The 21464-nt window shown below is 50.3% G+C and overlaps 1 protein-coding gene across 1 annotated transcript in view; it reads left to right on the top strand.

Moving 5' to 3' along the window:
- The first annotated feature begins 6555 nt into the window (after nucleotides 1-6555).
- The window catches only part of OPRD1 (opioid receptor delta 1), a 36189-nt gene continuing 21280 nt past the window's right edge, over nucleotides 6556-21464 (top strand). Inside the window, exon 1 of the mRNA XM_030865523.2 lies at nucleotides 6556-6770. Within this exon, the coding sequence (XP_030721383.2) occupies nucleotides 6556-6770 (215 nt within the window). The remainder of the gene's footprint in view (nucleotides 6771-21464) is intronic.

Here is a 21464-nt window from a genome sequence, read left to right as displayed (position 1 = left end):
GAGGAGGGAGAGTTTGCAGCTTCAGTTTCTCCAGGTCACCTTTCTTCTTCTGAAGAGGGTAATTTTCATCTGTCTTTTGTTGATGCCTGGTCTGGGCCTCATGGTTCCTCTAACAGGCATATGCATTTCTTCCATGACACTCAGATGCAAAAAAAACAACTAAAAAAAATGAACTCTACTTCTGCCCCCATCCACTAGGCTTGTGGGAAAATCCAGTGTCAGTCACTGGAGGGCAGGCCAGGGGGTCATCTAGTCCTTCTGCCTGAGGTTTGCCTGATCTAGGAAACATGGGGCAAAGCCTTTGGCATTTGGTCCATTCAGGTTCCTTCTGAGGTGCTGTCCAAGCCCCAGGGGTCCCTTCAGAAGCGAGAGACTCTATCTCTGCTCTCTTGACCCTGAACTTATTGCAAAATTTCCAGGCCCATGGGAATTCCCTGGTGGTCCAGTGGTTAGGACTCTGCACTTCCACTGCCAGGGGCCTGAGTTCAATCCCTGGCTGGGGAACTAAGATCCCCATGAAGCCGCAGCGCGGCCAAAAATAAAAAGAAAAAGAAAACTTCCAGGCTCTCACTAACCATTAAAAACTTCACTCAAGGAACCTACGACCTCCTCTGTCCTTCCCTTCTCAAAGAATCAAACTGTCTCCTGCCTTGGTCACCCTCTCTCTCCAGCTCCATTCCCTCCTCTTCCTGACAGACCCAGGCCTCCCGGCAACATCCGGGTGGAATAGTTTTCTAGGAACTCAGGACCTGACTATGCTTCTGGGAGGAAGATGAGCCCCAAGAGAGCGGACGATATGTGATAGAAATTAATCTGAGGGAGGAGGGAAGAAAGCAACATCTCAGTTGAGACGGGGCGGGGGTGTAGGAGTAGGTTCGGTGACAAAGGGGCTTGGGAGCCTGAGGCAGAGTATTCCAGGCAGAGACGCCATCATCACAGTGATAGCTAACATATTGAGCACTGCCTACATGCCAGGTTCCACGAAGCAGGTGCTTTTGCTGTTCCCACTGCATGAAACTTTCAGAAGAAGTTAAGGAACTTGCCCAAGGACGTGCAACTAGTGAGTTGCTGAGCTGGGATTTTCAATCCAACCAGTCTGATGCCAAAGCCCCACTCTTAACTACTTAGATGAACTCAGATGTGAGAGAAGCAGGTTATCTGGAGAACCATAAGGAGTTTATTTTGGCTGGAACATAGCGTGTGAAGGGGAAGGTGGTACAAGAGGCTAGCAAGGCAGAGAGAGGAGCACGTGTGGAGAATCCTGCAGCCACGTTTCTGCTTGCAGGCAGCGAGCCTGGAAGCAGGGGCTCAATTTCGGAGTCTATTTCAATAATTTCAGCAAGAAATGATGATGCATAGACTAGGCAGACAGCAGTAAAAACAAAGAACAATGGCAGGATTCACGGGTTATTAGGAAGAATGCACAGGACTTGGTGATCACCTAGAGGTGGGGGTTTGGAGGAGGGAAGAGAGAGGGGTCAAGAGTGACCCTCAGGCTTCTGATTTGGGCAACTAGACGGAAGGTCCCAACGCTATTTCCTTCGCTGGCTTGCTATGAAATCATCTCATCCAGGCTCTCTAGCTATCTGTCATCCTAGCTATAAAATGAAGATAATGAAACCTGACCTTCCCATTATCCGGATGGTGTCAAGATAATATGAAGTCATCAATTTCGAAGTGCTCCGGAAAGTCAAAAGTACTTTGCAAATGCAAGTGGTTATTATTTTATGGTTCTTGCTAAGGTCCTTCCTCCTCCTGGGGCTTGCAGATGGAGCCAGACTAAAGGCAACCCAGGGGAGCTGCTCGCTCACTCACTCACTTAGAGGCAGCCACACTATTTCCATCAGGCGGTGTCTCTTTGGCAGGTGGGAGCCACAGTCCCACGTACTAAATTGTTAATAGCTTCCCCGGGGAGTTCCTTTCTGCTCCGACTCCTTCAGAAAATTTCTGTTTCTCTACCACTGACGCCTTCTGATGCCCTGGGTTGGCCCAGGATTCCCCATCCATTTTTGTTTTTGTTCTAATCTGAAGTCAAGGATGGGGTCGAGGAAAATGGAAGCGTTTGGCAGCCCAGGCATGGAGGGCTGCATCTTCTCTGCTCCACCAAGAGCAGGGACGGACTCAAGAATCTCCTGAGTTCACGTGACTCATCGCCCTCCACAACGGGGAAACTGCTGAACAGAGACAGCAGCCATGGGTTCTGGTGTGTTTTGGGGTGATGACTTTCTAGGCTCTGCTCTGAGAGGTAGTAGTGTGGTTGTCTGGAGTGGCTTTTGGGCGGGTCACACAGACCTGGCTTGGCATCCCTGCTGTGGCGTAGGCACGTAACCTAACCTCTGCAAAACGGAATAACAGTAGAAAGACCTCACACCTGTAGAGCTGCCGAGAATTAAATGAGATAAGCCACAGAACACTTGGCCCCGTGCGTGGCACACAGCAAGTTCTCTCTAAATGGTAGCCAACAGGATTATTTATGAGTTGTGACCACAGAAATGAGACTGTCTTTTAAAGATAAATAGACTAGGGGCTTCCCTGGTGGCGCAGTGGTTGAGAGTCCGCCTGCCGATGCAGGGGACGTGGGTTCGTGCCCCGGTCCAGAAGGATCCCACATGCCACGGAGCGGCTGGGCCCGTGAGCCATGGCCGCTGAGCCTGCGCGTCCGGAGCCTGCGCGTCCGGAGCCTGTGCTCCGCAACGGGAGAGGCCACAACAGTGAGAGGCCCGCGTACTGCAAAAAAACAAACAAACAAAAACAACAGATAAATAGACTAGAACACTCACATTTGGGTAAGGGTTGATCTCTTCAAAGTATTCATTTTGGGAGGCCATTGGGGAAACCCCTTTAGATGCCTTTCAAGTTCCCACGTGTCCTTCCAATGTCCCGGGTGGGGGGAGGAATTCAGCTCCTTAGCCATCTGGGGCTGCTATAACAAAGTACCATAACTGAGTGGCTCATCAACAACAGACATTTATTTCTCACAGTTCTGGAGGCTGGACGTCTCAGGGTGCCAGCAGGGTTGGGTTCTGGTGAGAAACCTCTTCCAGGCTGCAGACTGCTGCCTTTCGGCAAGCAAACTCTGAAAAGGCACAGCCCATGACAGCACGTGTGCTTTCTTAGCAATGACGTCGCTCTTTACTTGGTCATTTACATATCTGTCACAGCTTCTTGACTGCGAGCTCCTTTAAGAGAGCAATGGTCTTACTCATGCTCCTGGTTTCGTAACTCGTGCTCATGCAGCCCTTTCTCAGTGGGAAGAGCATCTGTCGTTTCACCAGATCCTCACCCAAATCCTGCCCTTCTCTACTTTATGGATGATAAAACTAAGGCTCAGAGAAGTTAAGGGAAACTCTTTTTCTGTCATTTGCCTCCACCATAGCTATGGCTTTCCACCATAGCATTTCCTTACCCAGGAGGGACTCAAAAACATCGTGGAATACAATGAAAAAAAATTCTCTTCAGCCCAGTATGGCTGGGGTATGCGATTAGGATGGGGTTAGGGGTGGAGTCAGAAGAGGGCGGCAATAAACCCTGGTTAGGACCAGACTGGGGAGGGCCCCAAATGCAACGCCAAAGGGGTGAGGGCAGACTCGCTTGGTGACAGCCAGAAGCCAAGGGTGGGGGGTGGAGCAGGGAACTAGTATAGATGGTCCCCGATTTACGGTGGTTCGATTTATGATCTTTTGACTTTACAATAGTGCAAAGCTGATACACGTTCAGTAGAAACCATACTTTGAATTTTGATCCTTTCCAGGCTTGTGATATGCGGTATGGTTCTCTCCTGTGACGCTGGGCAGCGGCAGCGAGCCGCAGCTCCCAGTCAGACAGGCAATCCCAACAGCAAATAACCAGTTACAACATCCCGCACCCACACAACCATGCTGGTTTTCAGTACAGTATCCAATAAATTATATGAGACAGTCAACACTTGCTTATAAAACAGGCTTGATGTTAGATGGTTTTGCCTGACTGTGGGCTAATGGAAGTGTCCTGAGCATGTTTAAGTAGGCTAAGCTATGATGTTCGTTAGGTTGGGTGTATTAAATGCATTTTTGATTTACCATGATATTTTCAACTGACGTTAGGTTTATTGGAACGTAACCCCATTGTAATCGAGGAAGATCTGCACTTCAGTTCCAAATAAGATGTGATTGCAGAGTTGATGCAAAGGGTTTTAGTTGCTTAAAAGAATTCCTAGGTCCTATATGAAGCTATAAATGCTGTGTCTCCCTCATCAGAATGGCAGCTCACCAAAGTCGGAACTGAGCTTTCTAGTCAACCACGCATCAAGCACTAAGGTGGAGGTACGGAAGTGCACAAGACCTATTGTAGACGTAATACACACAAATCCAATGATTGCCCAGATAAATATGTGGGAAATTCTGTAAGGAAGAGGTACGGGACGCTATGAGAATAACAAGGACACCTGGTCTAACTGCATGTGTGTGGGGGGGTGGGGGGGCAGTCAGTGAAGCTTTCATGGAGGAAGTGGTATTTAAGCTGAAACTTGAAGGATGAATAGCACTTAGCCTGAGGTAATGGCCGAGCCTTCCAAGTGGAAGAAATAGAATACGCAAATGTCCTGAAGTTGGAAAAACTTTGGCTCGTTGGAGGGGTTGGGAGGGGGCCAGGACTCTAGTAAAATAGCCCTCCTTCTTCCTGTCTCAATGTCTCTCCCCTGGCACCAGAAGAGTCTCTGTGGATAGCAGCCCCTTTGGGACAAGGGAGAGAGTTCTGGCAGCATATGTGACCACAGAGCAAAAATCACCAGTCTGACGAGTCCTTAGATGATTGGGTGGGACAGCCTTGGGGTGGGGAGTCTGCTGTAGCTTGTAGAGGGGCTTGGACAGCAGCTGGGAGGGGCAAAGAGAATGGACAGAGGGTGAACTTGGGAATTCTGTCTTTGTTCTCTCTGGGAAAGGGTAAGGGCCTTGCACATAGACACATGACTCAAGCCAGAGAGTGATGTGAATGAGGGGTCCTTGCCCAGCCACTCACAGGGCCAAGAGTGTCACCCCAGAGCCCAGGAGCCCCAATATTGTCCCATTCCATTCCCCTTGGGACTTTTATTCAGCCAACAAGTATTTCCTGAGCACCCACTATGACCCCAGCCTTCCACTGGGTCCAGGGATCAATCAGGTCTGGTCTTCCGAAGGAGAAAACAAACTTGGATAGAAATAATTACCATATGGGATAATTTAGTCTAGTCTTCTCGTCTGTAAACTGGGGACACTAATAATAGAATCTACGCCAAAGTGTTGCTGCATGGATAAAGGGCTCAGCACAGTGCTGGAAGAGTAGGGAGAATGTTCTGGGAAGGACAGGAGTCCCAAGAAGGAGGATGGCTCTGGGTCTGGGCTGGTCAGGTTAGGGAGAAGGTGTCAGAAATAGCCCCCTTCCATCTGCACCTACAGCAGCCAGAGTGATCTGTAAGGTGGTCTTTGAGACCCTGCCCACCACCTCATCCCCTTCTCCTCACACTCCCTTTCTGCCTTCTCCTCTTCCTGGCCTTTAAATCCCTCTGACCACAGGGTCTTTGCACATGTGGCTTCTTTGTCTGACATGCTCTTCCCTAGTTTTTCCCTAAGTCAGTCCCTCCTCACACTTCACATCTTACCTTAGGTGTCATTTCCTCGGGGAAGCTGTCCTGACCCCTGGGTTTTGTAGGTCCTGCCACAGGAATGCCTTGCTTTCTTTCACTTTTCCTCCGTGTGTAACTGTATCTTCATCAGTATGGTCCTGGGATTGATGTCTGTCTCCTCCACTGGGCTGTAAGGAGGCAGGGGCCGCATCTGGTTTTATGCACTAGTGGCTCCCCAGTAGTACCTGGTTCTTATATTCGGCACCCAAAAAAGATCTGTTGAGCAAATGAATGGAGTAAAAGAAAGCCATGGATAGTAATGGTTATTTACGAAGCATTTACTGTGTACCCGGCACCGAGCTAAGTCCTTTACCCGCATCATCTTACTAATCTCCCCAACAACCCTCTGAAGGAGGTGGTGCGATTATCCTCATTTTTCAGAAGAGAAAAATGAAGGTGAGAGAGGTTAAGTGACTTGCTCAAGGTCACTCTGTTAGTGCAGGAGTGGGAGGTGGGATTCATATAGAGGTCCTTCCAATCCGCAAGCGGCAGAGGATGCAGAAATGAGTCCCGGCTGGGGTGGGCGCGCAACCGAGCCGCCAGAACATCCCTAGGGAGAGAGTGGGTAGCTTCCCTGGCTCCACTCCAAGTTGGTGGTGCAATGCCCGGCCCCCGGTAGCGGGCGCAGACTGGCTGCCGCCTCCGGGCCACGTGGTGCGCGCGGCGGGCGCGTCCGAGGAGCCCGCAGCGGCTCCTGGCTCAGAGCGGTCTGGGCTCGGAGAGCGGGCGGGAGCTGGGGGCCGGGCCGGTGCGGGCGGCGAGGCGGGCGGACAGGGCGCGGAGATAGCCGGGCTGTCGGGGCGCAGCAGCCGGCGGCGTCGGGGCCGCGGCCTCGTCCCTTGGCGCGCCGCTCGCACCGGGTCTCTGCGCCCAGGGCGCACGGCGGGCAGGGACGCGGCGCCGGCCGCCTGGCCGCCATGGAACCGGCCCCCTCCCCCGACGCCGAGCTGCGGTCCTTGCTCCTCGCCAACGCGTCGGACGCCTTCCCCAGCGCGGGGGCCAATGCGTCGGGGCCGCCGGCAGCACGGAGCGCTTCGTCCCTCGCCCTGGCTATCGCCATCACCGCGCTCTACTCGGCAGTGTGCGCCGTGGGGCTGCTGGGCAACGTGCTCGTCATGTTCGGCATCGTCCGGTGAGTGCGCTGCGGGCCGGTGCGTCGGGCTATGCCCCGGGGTGGGGTGGGGACTACGGACCTGGGACCCTGACCTCAGACCCCGCACTCCCGGGGCCTCCGCACTTCCTGAAGGGGGCGCCCGGGCCTCAGCGGAAAGACCACTTCCATCTCGAGGGGGACGCTGGCGCGCGCGCGCGTGCGCGTGCGCCCGTGTGTGTGTGTGTGTGTGCGCTCCCGCGTTTAACTAATAACATTTGATCATCTGTTGGCATCCCCTATTTCTCTATCAATCTATGTGGGACAGTTTGGCGACAGTTGTGTGTCTGTCACAGTTTGTGAGTGCGTGATTTTGTTTGTGACAGTACAGATGTGTGTTTGGACCTCCAAAAACCTGGTAGGGGTGGGCAGAGATGCCGGAAGTGCCGTGGGCCTCTGGGGAGACGGCAGTGTGTGGGCTGACTGCACAGGTGAGGGCACAGGAGCGCTTGTGTGACCGCATCATGCGGAGGTGGCACTCACCAAGTCACACTCGGGGATCTTCTGCTGGGGTCCCAGTGTTGGTGTGTGTGCTTGTCTCACACTGTCAGTTTGTAATTCTCTCTGTAGGAGCACGTGACAGTGTGACTTGTTTCTTGTCAGACCCCTGAAACCCTCGGAGGAGGAGAGCATCTAGAGTGGCTTTGGACACTTGTGTTTGTGCACCTGTGTGTGCGTTTGTTAAGGGGTAGCCATGGTTCCTGGGTACAGTGGGCCAGCTAGTCGCTCTCTGCTTCCTTCCCCAGTGGCCCTCTAGTCCATGGCTCTGGACGTGATTCAGAGAGACCTCAGATCCTCCTCACAAATGCTCCCTCTCACCTTCTCCTCCTCTCCTCTAACAGTCTTTTGTTTTATGGAAAAGACAAAAGTGATTTGTTTGGGCTGGAGTGAAGTTTGTACTTTCATCTGAGGAAGTGAAGTTTGCTTCTTGGTATCTACGTTCAGTGCGGGGACCTTCTCAGAGAGTCTAAAACATCATTGGCTTGTCCAAAAGGAGCCTTCCTGACCCAGCTCTGTCAGTGCAGACACTGGCAAAAAGAATTGAAAGGAAACGCCTATCCTTATAACAACAAAGATGCCCGGGTATTTACTGTTAGTTGGAAATGGGTCATCCACGGTGGTTGACCAAGAGTACAACCCTGAACATCTCTGGGCTCTGGTGTCACCAAGCCGGGCAGAAGGCACAGGGCAGATTGTGGATTCTGAGGTGGGAGATGTGAACTGTGGTCTTGGTGCAGTCGCTGATGCCTATCACATTGGGGGCCCATTCCCCCTGCCCCACCATCTGCCCCATCTGCCTCAGTTTCCCTGTCTGAGGGATAGAGACCCAACCTCCTCAGTTGGGAGTATGAATTCCAGAGTCTGGGGTCTCTGCCGGGCAGGGTGCAGCATACAGGAGAGTTGCGTTGGTGTGTGGGTGTTGAGGGAGCTTTGGCGTCGATGACTCCAGGGGAAACTTTGCTCCCCCAGGAAGAGTGGAGGGCACAAGAACGTCCTGTGCTTTCAGTGACGCATCATGAGCCACAGTGGGAAAATTCCCCCAAGCACAGGCAGGATTGAGCTTTGCTTTGCATTTTTGTCGGGGATGCTCCCCCCTTTACCTTCGGAAGTAGCGTGGCATGTAGACTTGGGTCAACCTGAGTGTTAATCCCAGCCACGAACTGGCTCTGTGACTTGGGTAAAACACTTAGTCTCTTTGAGCCTCAGTTTCTTCATCTATAGAATGGGGGAATAATAGAAGCTTCCTCAGGGTTTTTGTGAGGTGTCACTGAGTGAGCATATATAATGCAGCTGGCGTGGTGCCTGGACCCAATAAGTGGAAGCTGTGTGTACGATGCGGATGAGCAACTTTCCAGATTCTTCAGAATCCAGTGCCTACGACAGAGGAGAGTGAGGGGGCGCTTGTCCTAAGGTGGGCCTGGGAGTAGCTCTGATTCAGGGAGTCCCAGGTTCCTGGCACTTGCGCTCTCTAGGGGGGCTCTAAGTGCTCTGATCTGGGGAAAGCTGAGTGTCAGTGTGTTCGGTTCCATCTCCGGTCTCTTTCCTGGGGCCTCTGGCTGGTGGGCTGATGAGCACAGCTCCCGCACTACCACTGAGCCAGGGGAGGGCCTCTCACTTCTGAGGGTCCACTCAGGGCAGGCCCTGGGCTCTGCCTGCTAGGGTACTCCAACCAAGCTTCCCAAAATCACATTGTCAAATGCATCTTGGAAGCAGCAGAGCTGGCCCCTCAGGTCCCTGTGTTGCTAAGACATTTCCTGGGCCAACCATCTATGTGATCACTGTATCTCTGGGCCCGACTGATTTAATCCTCACCTACAACCCTGTGGGATAGGCATTGGCATCCCCTTCATTGTCACCTCCATTCTACGGGTGAGGAATCTGCAGTTCAGAGGGAGGCAAGGTGGCCTGTCCCCCTGAGGTCCCACAGCTGGCTCCAGACCCAGAGTAGAACCCTGGTCTTGTCCAGAACTTTTTCCAGAGCTGCCTGGGATAGGGGACAAAGAATTGCATGGAAGGCGGGGGCAGGATCCTGTTCCTCCTCTCGTCCTAGGATTCTCAGAGAATGATGGAGACAAAAGGACGATGAGCCTACACATTATTCAGCACACGTATTTTAGGCTGCCGTCCTTGGGGAGGGGAATGACGGGCCCCTGCACTTAGTCCTTCCCCACTGAAAGGGAGGCTAGGGACGGGGCAGCTGCCTGGGGCTTGGCTTCTGCTGGAAAAGTCCCAAGAGCAGTGCAGGGAGGGGAGCCAGGATGGAGAAAAGCCTCTGGTGTATCTGTGGTTCCCTGACACCCCATGCAGAGCTCAGCCCCACCAATAAGTTACTCAGTTGACTGGTTGAATGAATGAGTGATTGAATGAATGAATTCTGCCTGTCAGTCCTGAGCTGAACCTATCTGGGGAGCAGGGGAAGGTTTGCAAAGGAAGATCCAGAGGACCGTTGAGGCAGAAAAGCAGGGAGATGTAGTGGCAGAGCTGGCGCTCTGAAGTCAGATCAACGGGCATCAATGGGCAAATCCTGATTCAAAGCCACTTACTTGCTGTGTATTTGGACTAGTGACTTCACCTTTCGGAAGTTCATTTCTTCACCCGTAAAGTGGAAGTAACAGCAATGCATCTGGGCTTGTGGCGAGGATTAAATAACACGTTGTGTCTGAGCCTTTTAAGCCCTTTGAGAACAGGGAGGGTCTCTATGTGAAGGAATGAAAAGAATTAACTCATTCAAGATATATCCTATGGATGCGCTCTGCTAGATGCTGAGATGATGGTGGGGAAGAAAATCCCCCGTCCCTGCCCTCATGGAGCTCAGGTCTGGGAGAAATAGACATTCATCAGCCAGCCAGCCAATGGATTTAAGTTTGTAGCCGTGGTGAGGGCCGTGGAAGAGTATGAGGGAGCTGTGGGAGCCCCCAAAGTGGGTAGGGTCTCACCTGGTCTGGAAGTTCAGGAAAGGCCTCCGAGGAGCTGAAGGATGAGGAGGGGGTAACTAAGTAAAAAGGTGAGGGAAGAGCCTGTGACGGGAAGCCTGACATGGAAGAGGGGCTGAAAAAACAGAGCACGGGTATCTCAGAATCCCAGACACAAAGCACTCTCCGTTCCCTCCTCCCCCCCGCGACTCTGACCCTCTCCTTGATCCACGGACCCGCCTGAGAAGCCCACTCATCCTTCTGGGTACATGAGAGGGGCCTCTGGAAATTGCACTCTGAGCGAACAGCCTGTGGTGCCTGAGCGTTCCATGAAGTGTGAGCAGGAGTTCTGGGGATGTGTGTCCCCAGGCAGACACTCCCTACCCCTGCAGGGTGAGCTCAGCAGGGGTGCTGACTTGTTGGGTCTTTAGAGCAGACACCCAACAACCCCTCCTCCTGGGTGCAGTCGTACCCTGAGCAGGGCTGGCATCTCAGAGTGCCCATTGGCGGCCCTCTAGGCAGGGTGGAGTGTGAAGGGCTTAAGGACCCCCACATCTCTGATGAGTGACCCCATCTTCCCTCTACGTGCCTCAGGGCTTCCCAGTTTGCCTGTCCTGAATCCAGTAGGAGATTGGAGTCAATGCTTCTCCACCTGGTCTCTTGTCCGCCTGCCCTGTCCCCGGCCTCCACCTCTCCCTGACCCTGATTTCGGCAGGTTTGCACCTTGCTGTGTCTCTCACCACCCCCATCAGCCCCGCCGGGCCTCCCTGCCTCTTACCAGCCCGGCCTGCCTCTTCATGACTGTTTCAGACTATGCGTTTCTCTGCCCCTTGAGCTCTTCCTGGGCCGGCGTCTCTTCTGACTCTTGTATCAAATGTCAGCTCTGCCACCTGCTAAGATCCTTAGCAGGGTGGATGGCCACTCTGCACCGCGGTTTCTCTATTTATAAAATGTGGATCGTAGCACCTGCCTCAGAGGCACCTTCATCTTAAAGATGACAAGATGACGTTGGTAGAGCGTCGTGCGTTCCCTCCCGTCCCAGGTGACTGCGGCACAGAGCAGGGAGGGGAGGTTGGGCCTGGCAGCCTAGTGTGGGGCAGGGCCGTGACAGGTGAGTAAGGGTTCTGGGTGTCCCCTCTGTCTACTACCGAGGTGCCAGGGGTTGCTGGGACAAGTGCTCAGGGTGAGAGCTCTGAGTCCCTGTCCTGCTCTTGGGGACGCAGCGTGAAGCCCTTGCCTTCTTGTCTCCCTCCCCTCTCTTGTCCTGATTGGGGTCTGCGGATGCAGGGCTCCTGGGCCAGGAGAGATCCCAGTGAGGTGACACAGTGCAGTGGTGAAGGTTCATGGCTGGGGGTCAGGTCATGCTGGTCTCCATCCCCGCTCGACCATGTCCCAGTGTTGTGGCTTTGGGCAAACAGCTTAACTCCCCTGAGCCCCATTTCTGCATTTGCAAATTTGGGGTGATCAGGATACATTATTGGGAGCATTAAGTGAGATCATGAATGTGAAGGTCATAGCACAGCACCTGGCACATAGTAGGCCTTCAGTATGTGTCAAATGCTGAGATTAACAGGCACCCCTGCAGAGCTGGTGGCTATGAGACCTGACTGTCTACACTTTCCACCTTGGGTCCTTTCCTGTTTCCTGCATCGTCTGCATGTTTACTCATTCAACAAGCCTTTGCTGATGCTGACCCGTGGCAGGCCCGTCCAACCTCAGCTCCCACTGACCAGACTCTCAGCTTAAGCTTCAGCATGGCCTCTGGCCTCTGATGTACCCCCAGGACCCCCTAGTTAGTTACAGCTCCAGGGACGATTGCAGCTTCCTGGAGCTGAGGGAGGCCAGGGGGGCACCTGACCCAGCCAGAGCAGGTGTCTGTGCTGAGTCGTGAAGGAGGAGCAGTAGTTGGCTCCACGGAGAGGGGGGTAGAACATTCCAGGCAGAGGGAACAGCACAAGCAAAGAAAGCTTCAGCAGATGATTGCATGGCAGAGCTGCAGAGGCCAGGAAGGTTCACCGTGGCAGAATGGAGAGAGCCAGGGGCTGGGCTGGCTGTGAGGCTGCAGAGGCCATAAGGACCAAAGCAGGGAAGGCCTTGCAGACAGGTGTCCTCCTCACCGTGGTTGTCAGCAGTGCCTGCTGTGTGTTGAGCTGCGGCCAGGCCCTGGGGCCAGTGATGCACCCACCGACCTTCCAGAATTCCTGGGGGAGGGTGCAAATATTAGAGGAACTCCATGGACCAGCCCCAGGGAATTGGAGGGAGTCATTCTGGTGAGGGGGGGTGGGGAGGGAGGGTGGAGGAGGGGCCTGGACTCCGGCCCAGCGTGGCTGTGTTAGGGGCCAGAGGCCGTGCTGTGGCTCGAGTTGTGCTAGACAGGTTCTTGGGGCCCATGGTAAGGCAGCCATGCTGGGAAGTGAAGGAGCTTTTGGTCACAGGCCACGGGGAAGAGGACTTTGGAGCAGTCTGTGCAGAATGGAGTTCAAGAAGATTAATTTGCTGTGGGTGGGCTTGGGGTGGATTGGAAGGGGTCAGCTCAGGGTGATGGAAGAGAGCTGGGTGACCTGGGACAGGCCCCAGAAACCCTGGCCTTGGTTGTTCCTTTCTAAGCCGGAGCGCTGTGGGACCTGCAGAAGGCAGGAGGCTGGGCCAGATGAGCTCTGGCGAGGCGAGTGGGAAGGGCAGCAGCCCTGGATGGTGTCCCCGAGCCTCCTCCTGGCCCTGCCCCAGGGCCTAGCTTCCCAGGTCTTGGGTTCATTCCCTGGGGAACATGTGTGACTCACAGACACACCGGGGAGAATCCAGAGGAGTCAGTCCCGCGCTCCTGCCACATGCCAGAGGCTCCTCCAAGCTGCATGACAGGCCTGCGAGGGTATGAGAGGTGAGGGCGGGAAGGCTCCGAGGGAGCCTCTCACAGCCAGAAGGAGGCACACCCAGGTCTTTCTGACTCCCAAACCCCTCCACGTCCACTCTGCCACTGCCATCCATGGGACACATGGGGAATGGAGGCGAGAGCTGGGGCTGTCTAGTTAGAGGAGGGAGGACCAGGGCTGGGGAGGAGGGCAGATTGCTGTCTGCAAACCTCTGAGGCCTCTGTGTGGGGTGACAGCACTTGGGAGTCTGGACGTCATAGCCAGACTGACCTGGGATCACATTTACCAAGAGAGTGAGCTTGGGAGATACATGCATAACCTCTCTGAGCCTCAGTTTTCTCATCTGTGAAATGGGAGTAGCAATAGACCCTCATAGGGTGGTTATGAGAAGTTCATGAAGTTCATGTGAAGGACTTCAGCACAGAGCCAGGAACTTGGTAAATATTCTATAAACATTTTCTATTATTATGTCTGTTTAGAAGAGGAGTGAGACTTGCTTCTCGCTCATTTGATCGACATTTATCGAGCCCCAGAGGAACTAGAATTATTGGGTGGATGCTACAGGGAAACTTTGTCAGCTCAATACTAGACATTTTTTTTTTTACAATAAACACAGTATCGTAAATAACCACAAGTAACACTGTAGTTATTTCAGAAAATACTGAGACGATTAGGCAGCGACAAACATTACCCATAATCCTACCATAAAGAGAAAAGCTTTGTCGTTTTGGTGTATTTCCTTCCCATCTCTTTCTGTGTCTCTCGCTCTGTGTGTGTGTGTGTGTGTGTGTGTGTGTGTGTGTGTGTGTGTTTTAATGACATCTATATCATACTACATTGAAATAATGATCACATCATATATAATATTTTGTAAGCTGCCTTTTCACATACCATTATGAGTGTATTCTCATGTTATCAAACATTCTTTGAAGACATGATTTTTGACGGCTGCGTTGTATGAATGTCTTCTATATGGGGGGACTTACATCGTTTCTCATATCATGCCAGTCTAATGTGTCTGTGAATGTTCTTGAACCCATATGTTTGTGCACATCTCATATTATTTCTAGAAGAAAGTTTCTAACAGAGCTCTTCAGGAAGGTATGGGCTGCTGTGTAATATAGGGAGTTTCCTGTCCCTGAAGCTATGCAAGAGGGCACTGGCAAACCACTGTGTGGAGGTTTGGGTGGAGAAAAGGTAGACATACGTAATTTTAGGCTCCTTTCCCCACAGCTGAGACTGGAGGAAGAATGCTTCTCAGATTCTGTGATCTCAGATCTCCCTTCTCCCCTTCCTGGCGGATGATGCCTGAACTTTAGAGGACGGGGGCTGTGCAAGGGCAAAGCATGATTTCATTAACCTCGGAGTCCTGGGACCTCGAAATCTAATTGGCTACCCAGACATCATAACATGCACAGGAAGAGGGATAATCGTGGCGTAGAGCAGAAAGCCCGGCTTAAATTAGCGATTTATCATCTTGCAGGCTGCAGAGGCCCCAGTACCATCTGGGCGGCATCGGGTGGGGTGGGGTGTCTGCGTTGTGTCCTATTGATTTAGAGCTCCCAGTTCAGCTGCAGAAATCAGCAGCTTTGTCTCTGGCCGGGGTGGGTGTGTGCAGCAAGAATTTTTTCTTCTGTAGCTTCCCAAGTCTTTCTTGATAAGTGGAAGGAACTCAAACTTCAGAGTCCTGTGAGGTCAAAGAGTCCCATTCAATAAACATGACACAGGGAGAGGTAGAAATGGCCTCACTCCCCTCCCCTGCCGAAGTAGCCTTTTCACTAGGGCGTAGAATTTTGAATCACGGATGATTATTCTCTTTATTGCACATTTATTTTGTGCCAGGCACTCTGCTTAGAGATGTATGTATATTATCCTATTTAATCCTCACAGACCTCTATTAGGTGAGTGCAGTTGCCCCCATTTTCTAGATGAGGAAACTCGAGGCTTAGAGAATGTTTGATATAATATGCTCGAAGTCCTGGAGTCGGATTGAAGTCAGGTTATTCTGATCGCAGAGCCTGCACTTTTTTTTTTAATTGAAGTATAGTCGATTTAAAATGTTGTGTTAATTTCTGCTGTCCAGCAAAGTGATTCAGTTATACATATATATACATTCTTTTTAATATTCTTTTCCATTATGGTTTATCTCAGGATATTGAATGTAGTTCCCGGTACTATACAGTAGGACCTTGTTGTTTATCCATTTTATATATAATAGTTTGCATCTGCTAATCCCAAACTCCCAATCCATCCCTCCCCCACCCCCCTCCTCCTTGGCAACCACAAGTCTGTTCTTTATGTCTGTGAGTCTGTTCTTTTTTTTCGGCGGGGGGGTGGTATAGTTGTTTTACAATGTTGTGTTAGTTTCTACTGTACAGCAAAGTGGAGTTCCTGTGCTATACAGCATGTTCTTATTAGTTCTCTATTTTATACACATCAGTGTATACATGTCAATCCCAATCTCCCAGTTCATCCCACCCCCCCACCCCCACCCCCACTTTCCTCCCTTGGTATCCATATGTTTGTTCTTTATATCTGTGTCTCTATTTCTGCCTTGTAAACTGGTTTGTCTGTACCATTTTTCTAGATTCCACATGTATGCATTAATATACGATATTTGTTTTTCTCTTTCTGACTTCACTCTGTATGACAGTTTCTAGATGCATCCACGTCTCAACAAATGACCCAATTTTGTTCCTTTTTGTGGCTGAGTAATATTCCATTGTATATATGTACCACATCTTCTTTACCCATTCGTCTGTCGATGGGCATTTAGGTTGCTTCCTTGACCTGGCGATTGTAAATAGTGCTGCAGTGAACTTTGGGGTGCATGTGTCTTTTTGAATTATGGTTTTCTCTGGGTAAACGCCCAGTAGTGGGATTGCTGGGTCATATGGTAATTCTATTTTTAGTTTTTTAAGGAACCTGCATACTGTTCTCCATAGTGGCTATATCAATTTACATTCCTACCAACAGTGCAAGAGGGTTCCCTTTTCTCCACACCCTCTCCAGCATTTATTGTTTGTAGATCTTCTGATGATGCCCATTCTAACTGGTGTGAGGTGATACCTCATTGTAGTTTTGATTTGCATTTCTCTAATAATTAGTGATGTTGAGCAGCTTTTCATGTGCTTCTTTGCCATCTGTATGTCTTCTTTGGAGAAATGTTCATTTAGGTCTTCTGCCCATTTTTGGACTGCGTTGTTTGTTTTTTTAATATTGAGCTGCATGAGCTGTTGATATATTTTGGAGATTAATCCTTTGTCCATTGATTTGTTTGCAATTACTTTCTCCCATTCTGAGGGTTGTCTTTTTGTCTTGTTTATGGTTTCCTTTGCTGTGCAAAAGCTTAGAAGTTTCATTAGGTCTCATTTGTTTATTTTTGTTTTTATTTCCATTACTCTAGGAGGTGGATCAAAAAAGATCTTGCTGTGGTTTATGTCAAAGAGTCCTCTTCCTATGTTTTCCTCTAAGTGTTTTATAGTGTTTGGTCTTACATTTAGGTCTTTAATCCATTTTGAGTTTATGTTTGTGTATTGTGTTAGGGACTGTTCTAATTTCATTCTTTTACATGTAGCTGTCCAGTTTTCTCAGCGCCACTTATTGAAGAGACTCTTTTCTCCATTGTATATACTTGCCTCCTTTGTCATAGATTGGTTGACCATAGGTGCATGATCCATTCATCTGTCGATGGATGTTTAGGTTGTTTCTGGGCTTTCTATCCTGTTCCATTGATCTATATTTCTGTTTTTGTGCCAGTACCATACTGTCTTGATTACTGTAGCTTTGTAGTATAGTCTGAAGTTAGGGAGTCTGATTCCTCCAGCTCCGTTTTTTTTTCTCAAGATTGCTTTGGCTATTTGGGGTCTTTTGTGTCTCCATACAAATTTTAAGATTTTTTGTTCTAGTTTTGTAAGAAATGCCATGGTAATTTGATAGGGATTGCATTGAATCTGTAGATTGCTTTGGGTAGTATAGTCATTTCCACAATATTGATTCTTCCAATCCATGAACATGGTATATCTCTCCATCTGTTTGTGTCATCTTTGATTTCTTTTATCAGTGTCTTTTTTTTTTTTTTTTTTTTTTTGCGGTACGCGGGCCTCTCACTGTTGTGGCCTCTCCCATTGTGGAGCACAGGCTCCGGACGCGCAGGCTCAGTGGCCATGGCTCACGGGCCCAGCCGCTCTGCGGCATGTGGGATCTTCCTGGACCCGGGCACAAACCCATGTCCCCTGCATCGGCAGGTGGACTCTCAACCACTGCACCACCAGGGAAGCCCTTATCAGTGTCTTATAGTTTTCTGAGTACAGGTCTTCTACCTCCTTAGGTAGGTTTATTCCTAGATATTTTATTCTTTTTGTTGCAGTGGTGAATGGGATTGTTTCTTTAATTTCTCTTTCTGATCTTTCAGTGTTAGTGTATAGGAATGCAAGAGATTTCTGTGCATTAATTTTATATCCTGCAACTTTACCAAATTCATTGATTAGCTCTAGTAGTTTTCTGGTGGCATCTTCAGGATTTTCTATGTATAGTATCATGTGAGTCTGTTTCATAGATGGGTTCATTTGTGTCATATTTTATTATTATTTTTTTTTTTGCGGTACACGGGCCTCTCACTGTTGTGGCCTCTCCCGTTGCGGAGCACAGGCTCCGGACACGCAGGCTCAGTGGCCATGGCTCATGGGCCGAGCCACTCCGCGGCATGTGGGATCTTCCCGGACCGGGGCATGAACCCGTGTCCCCTGCATCTGCAGGCGGACTCTCAACCACTGCGCCACCAGGGGAGCCCTGTGTCATATTTTAGATTCTACATATAAGTGATATCATATAGTATTTATCTTTCTCTCTCTGATTTACTTCACTTAGTATGATAATCTCCAGTTGCACCCATGTTTCTGCAAGTGGCATTATTTCATTCTTTTTTATGGCTGAGTAGTGTTCCATTGTATTTATGTACCATGTCTTCTTTATCCATTCATCTGTCGATGGACGTTTAGGTTGTTTCTAAGTCTTGGCTGGCTATTGTACATAGTAGAGCTCGCACTTTTAACCATTGCCCTGACCTCTGCCATCTTGTATATCAAGTTTAGCCCCTCTGATTTACAAATGAGTAAACTGAGGCCTGGAGAAATTCTGTGTCTTTTGAGTCAGTGGCCAAGGCAGGACTGGAACTTGCCTTTCCTAACCCCTTGCCTTCTCTTGCATCTGTTTCCATGCTTGGGATTACCTGGGCTAAGGGAGAGCCAAAGGGTGGCTGGGAATAGGAGTAGCTGGGAGCATGAGACGTTAGTTCCTACACAAGGCAGTCCAGCTTGGGGGCCACTGACAACACCTAAGAGGCCCAACGAACCCAAGTTCCCTGGGGCAAGGCCAGCATCTAGTGAAGCAGCCATATCCTTCAGAGATTGGATTCCAATCCAGTCTGCTTCTTGCTGGCTTTCCACCCTTAGGCTCACCTCACAGAGCCTGTTTTCTTATCTGTGAAATAGGGATGATAGAAAAACACCTACACTGCAGGTAAACATACATTCAGCAACTCTTCCTAAGTATCAGGAAGAGTTCTAGGTGCTAGGTATGCAACAATGATCAAGACACAGTCCCTGTCCTCATGGAGCTGACATTCTAGTGGGGAAAAGATAGACAATAAAGAAATAGATGTAAGGCCTATAGGCAATGAAGTCAACTGAAACAAGCATGGTGACAGAGTGGCGGGGCTGCAGATGTAGATGGGGAGGTTGGGGAGGAGGAGACAATTGAGCAGAGGTCAGTTGCTAGGAGGAAGTGTTTTAGCAGGGGGAACAGTGAGGGCAAAAGTTAAGGGAGATGATGTATGGCCTTAGCACAGGGCCTGGCCCATAACAGGAAATGTTGGTGATAATGATGCCTTTTGGCTGGTTGCCTAGGACTTGGGAACAGGGGCAAGGATTAAGCCAAGGGAAAGAAACTGCTTCTGCCGGCCAGGCCAGATGCCCCTGCAGGACAGATGGAGGTAATTTGTTTCCCTTGGTTACAAAAACTCATCTTCCTGAAGTGCTAGGAAATGCCCCACATCTAGTGATTTTCCATTCCTCCCAGTGAAGAGGGAGCAGAGCCCACACGTGGTCAGAGGGCTGTCCTGCTGGGAGGGGCAGGTGGCCACAAGACGCTTCCTCCACAGGCTCAGGCCTGGTCATCCCAGGTACGAGAGAGGTCAACAGCAAAGAATGGCATATTGACTTGTCGGACTTAACACCAAAAATAGCACTGCTGACCTTTCTTGAGGGCTGACAAGGTGGGCAGCTCTGTGCTGAGCGCCTCACATAAATGATCTCATTTAATTCTCCCAATTCTTTGAGCTTGGTACCATGTTTCTCTCCATTTGACAGATGAGGCCACTGAGGCTCAGAGGTGATAATTCAGTTGCTGAGGGCAGAATCAGCCTTGGGTAAATGGCAGAATCAGCCTTGAACTGAGGCGCCTTGATTCCCGGAGCCCACTCATGCAGTGTCCAAGAAGGAACGTCCGTGAAGAAGGTCAAACTCATGATACCCTCTGATCCCAAATGTGGAAAAATGACTTTGTCACACACGCAGGGATTGGGAGAGGCCATGGAGCAGGACTGATTTATCGTTATTAAAATACTGAATTATTGGGCTTCCCTGGTGGTGCAGTGGTTGAGAGTCCGCCTGCCGAGGCAGAGGACACGGGTTCGTGCCCCAGTCCGGGAAGATCCCACATGCCGCGGAGCAGCTGGGCCCGTGAGCCATGGCCGCTGAGCCTGCGCGTCTGGAGCCTGTGCTCCGCAACGGGAGAGGCCACAACAGTGAGAGGCCCGCGTACTGCAAAAAATAAAAAAATAAATAAAATAAAATACTGAATTATTAATTAATAAAACAAAAGTGAAACTCTATTGTGTGTCAGGCAGAAGGAAGTATAAGTGATGCCCAGCATGGCCAAAGGCCTAGAGGTGGGAAGCCTGGGCTTTTCAGAACACATGACTTTAGACCGTGGTTCTGTCCACCCTGCGCTTCTGGACAAGCACCTCTTCTCTTTGGGCTATAGGTTTCTTCTGTGAACGAAATGGGAATGTATTGATACCCACTTTTCCCGGTGGGTGTGAGTCAAAGGAGAGAATGTGTGTGAAGCGGTCTGCATGGGGCCTGCCTTGCCCATTGTCCTCAAGGAGTGGCCCTGGTGGGTGAGGCGTGGGGCGGGGTGGGAGGGTACAGATTAGGCAAACTGTAGCATCCATATGAGGCCACTAAGAATGCAAAACCTGAGGGCAATTTTTTACATGGAATTATGGGATTGGAACATTTACTTGGCAATGGTAAGTACTCAAAGTAATTAAGAATTCACCCATTACAACTGTGGCAAAAATGAGCGTGAGTTTTTTTCTTTTTTTAATACATTTATTTATTTATGTATTTATTTTTGGCTGCATTGGGTCTTCGTTGCTGTACGGGCTTTCTCTAGTTGAGGAGAGCGGGGGCTGCTCTTCGTTGCGGTGTGAGGGCTTCTCATCGCGGTGGCTTCTCTTATTGCGGAGCACGGGCTCTAGGCACATGGGCTTCGGTAGGTTTTATTATTTTTTTTACCTTTTTTAAATATAAAAGTTTTATTGAGATATAATTCACATACCATACAATTCACCCATTTAAAGTATAGCAACAGAGTTGTGTAACCATCATCACAACCAATTTTAGTACATTTTCATCACCTCAAAAAGAACCCCATAACCACAAATAGTCACTCCCTTACCACGCCCTGCCCCAGACCTGGGTAACCACCAATCTACTTTCTGTCTCTGTAGATTTGCCAAATCTGGACATTTACTATAAATGAAATCATACAATATGTTGGGCTTCAGTAGTTGTGGCACGTGGGCTCAGTAGCTGTGGCTCGCAGGCTCAGTAGCTGTGGCTCACAGGCTCTAGAGCACAGGCTCAGTAGTTGTGGTGCACGGGCTTAGTTGCTCCGTGGCATGTGGGATCTTCCCAAACCAGGGCTCGAACCTGTGTCCCCTGCACTGGCAGGCGGATTCTTAACCACTGTGCCACCAGGGAAGTCCCAAGCATCCGTTTTGGCCCTATTACCATGCTCCATACAGGAGACCGTCCGTGCAAAATCTCACTTAATCTTCACGACACTTCTGTGAGGTAGGAACCATCTGCCTACCTCAGATGAAGAAGCTGAGGCTCAGGGATATAAGACTTTTGCCCAAGGACCCCAAGGTTAGTAAGTGATTGCAGGGCCTGCCCTCTCCATTGGATCACGCTGCCTCTCACACTGGACCCCTGAAACAACCCAGCGTGGTGGCAGTTGTCATTGTCCTTTTCCGGGTGAGGAGATGGTGCGGCTTCCCGGCGCCATCCTTAGCCTAGAGCATGGCTTTCGGGTCTGTATCCGTC

This window comes from Globicephala melas, chromosome 1 (assembly GCF_963455315.2).
Source record: "Globicephala melas chromosome 1, mGloMel1.2, whole genome shotgun sequence".
Classification (NCBI taxonomy): Eukaryota; Metazoa; Chordata; class Mammalia; order Artiodactyla; family Delphinidae; genus Globicephala; species Globicephala melas.
Note: the sequence above shows the minus strand (reverse complement) of the source record. Positions and strands in the feature narration are given on the sequence as shown.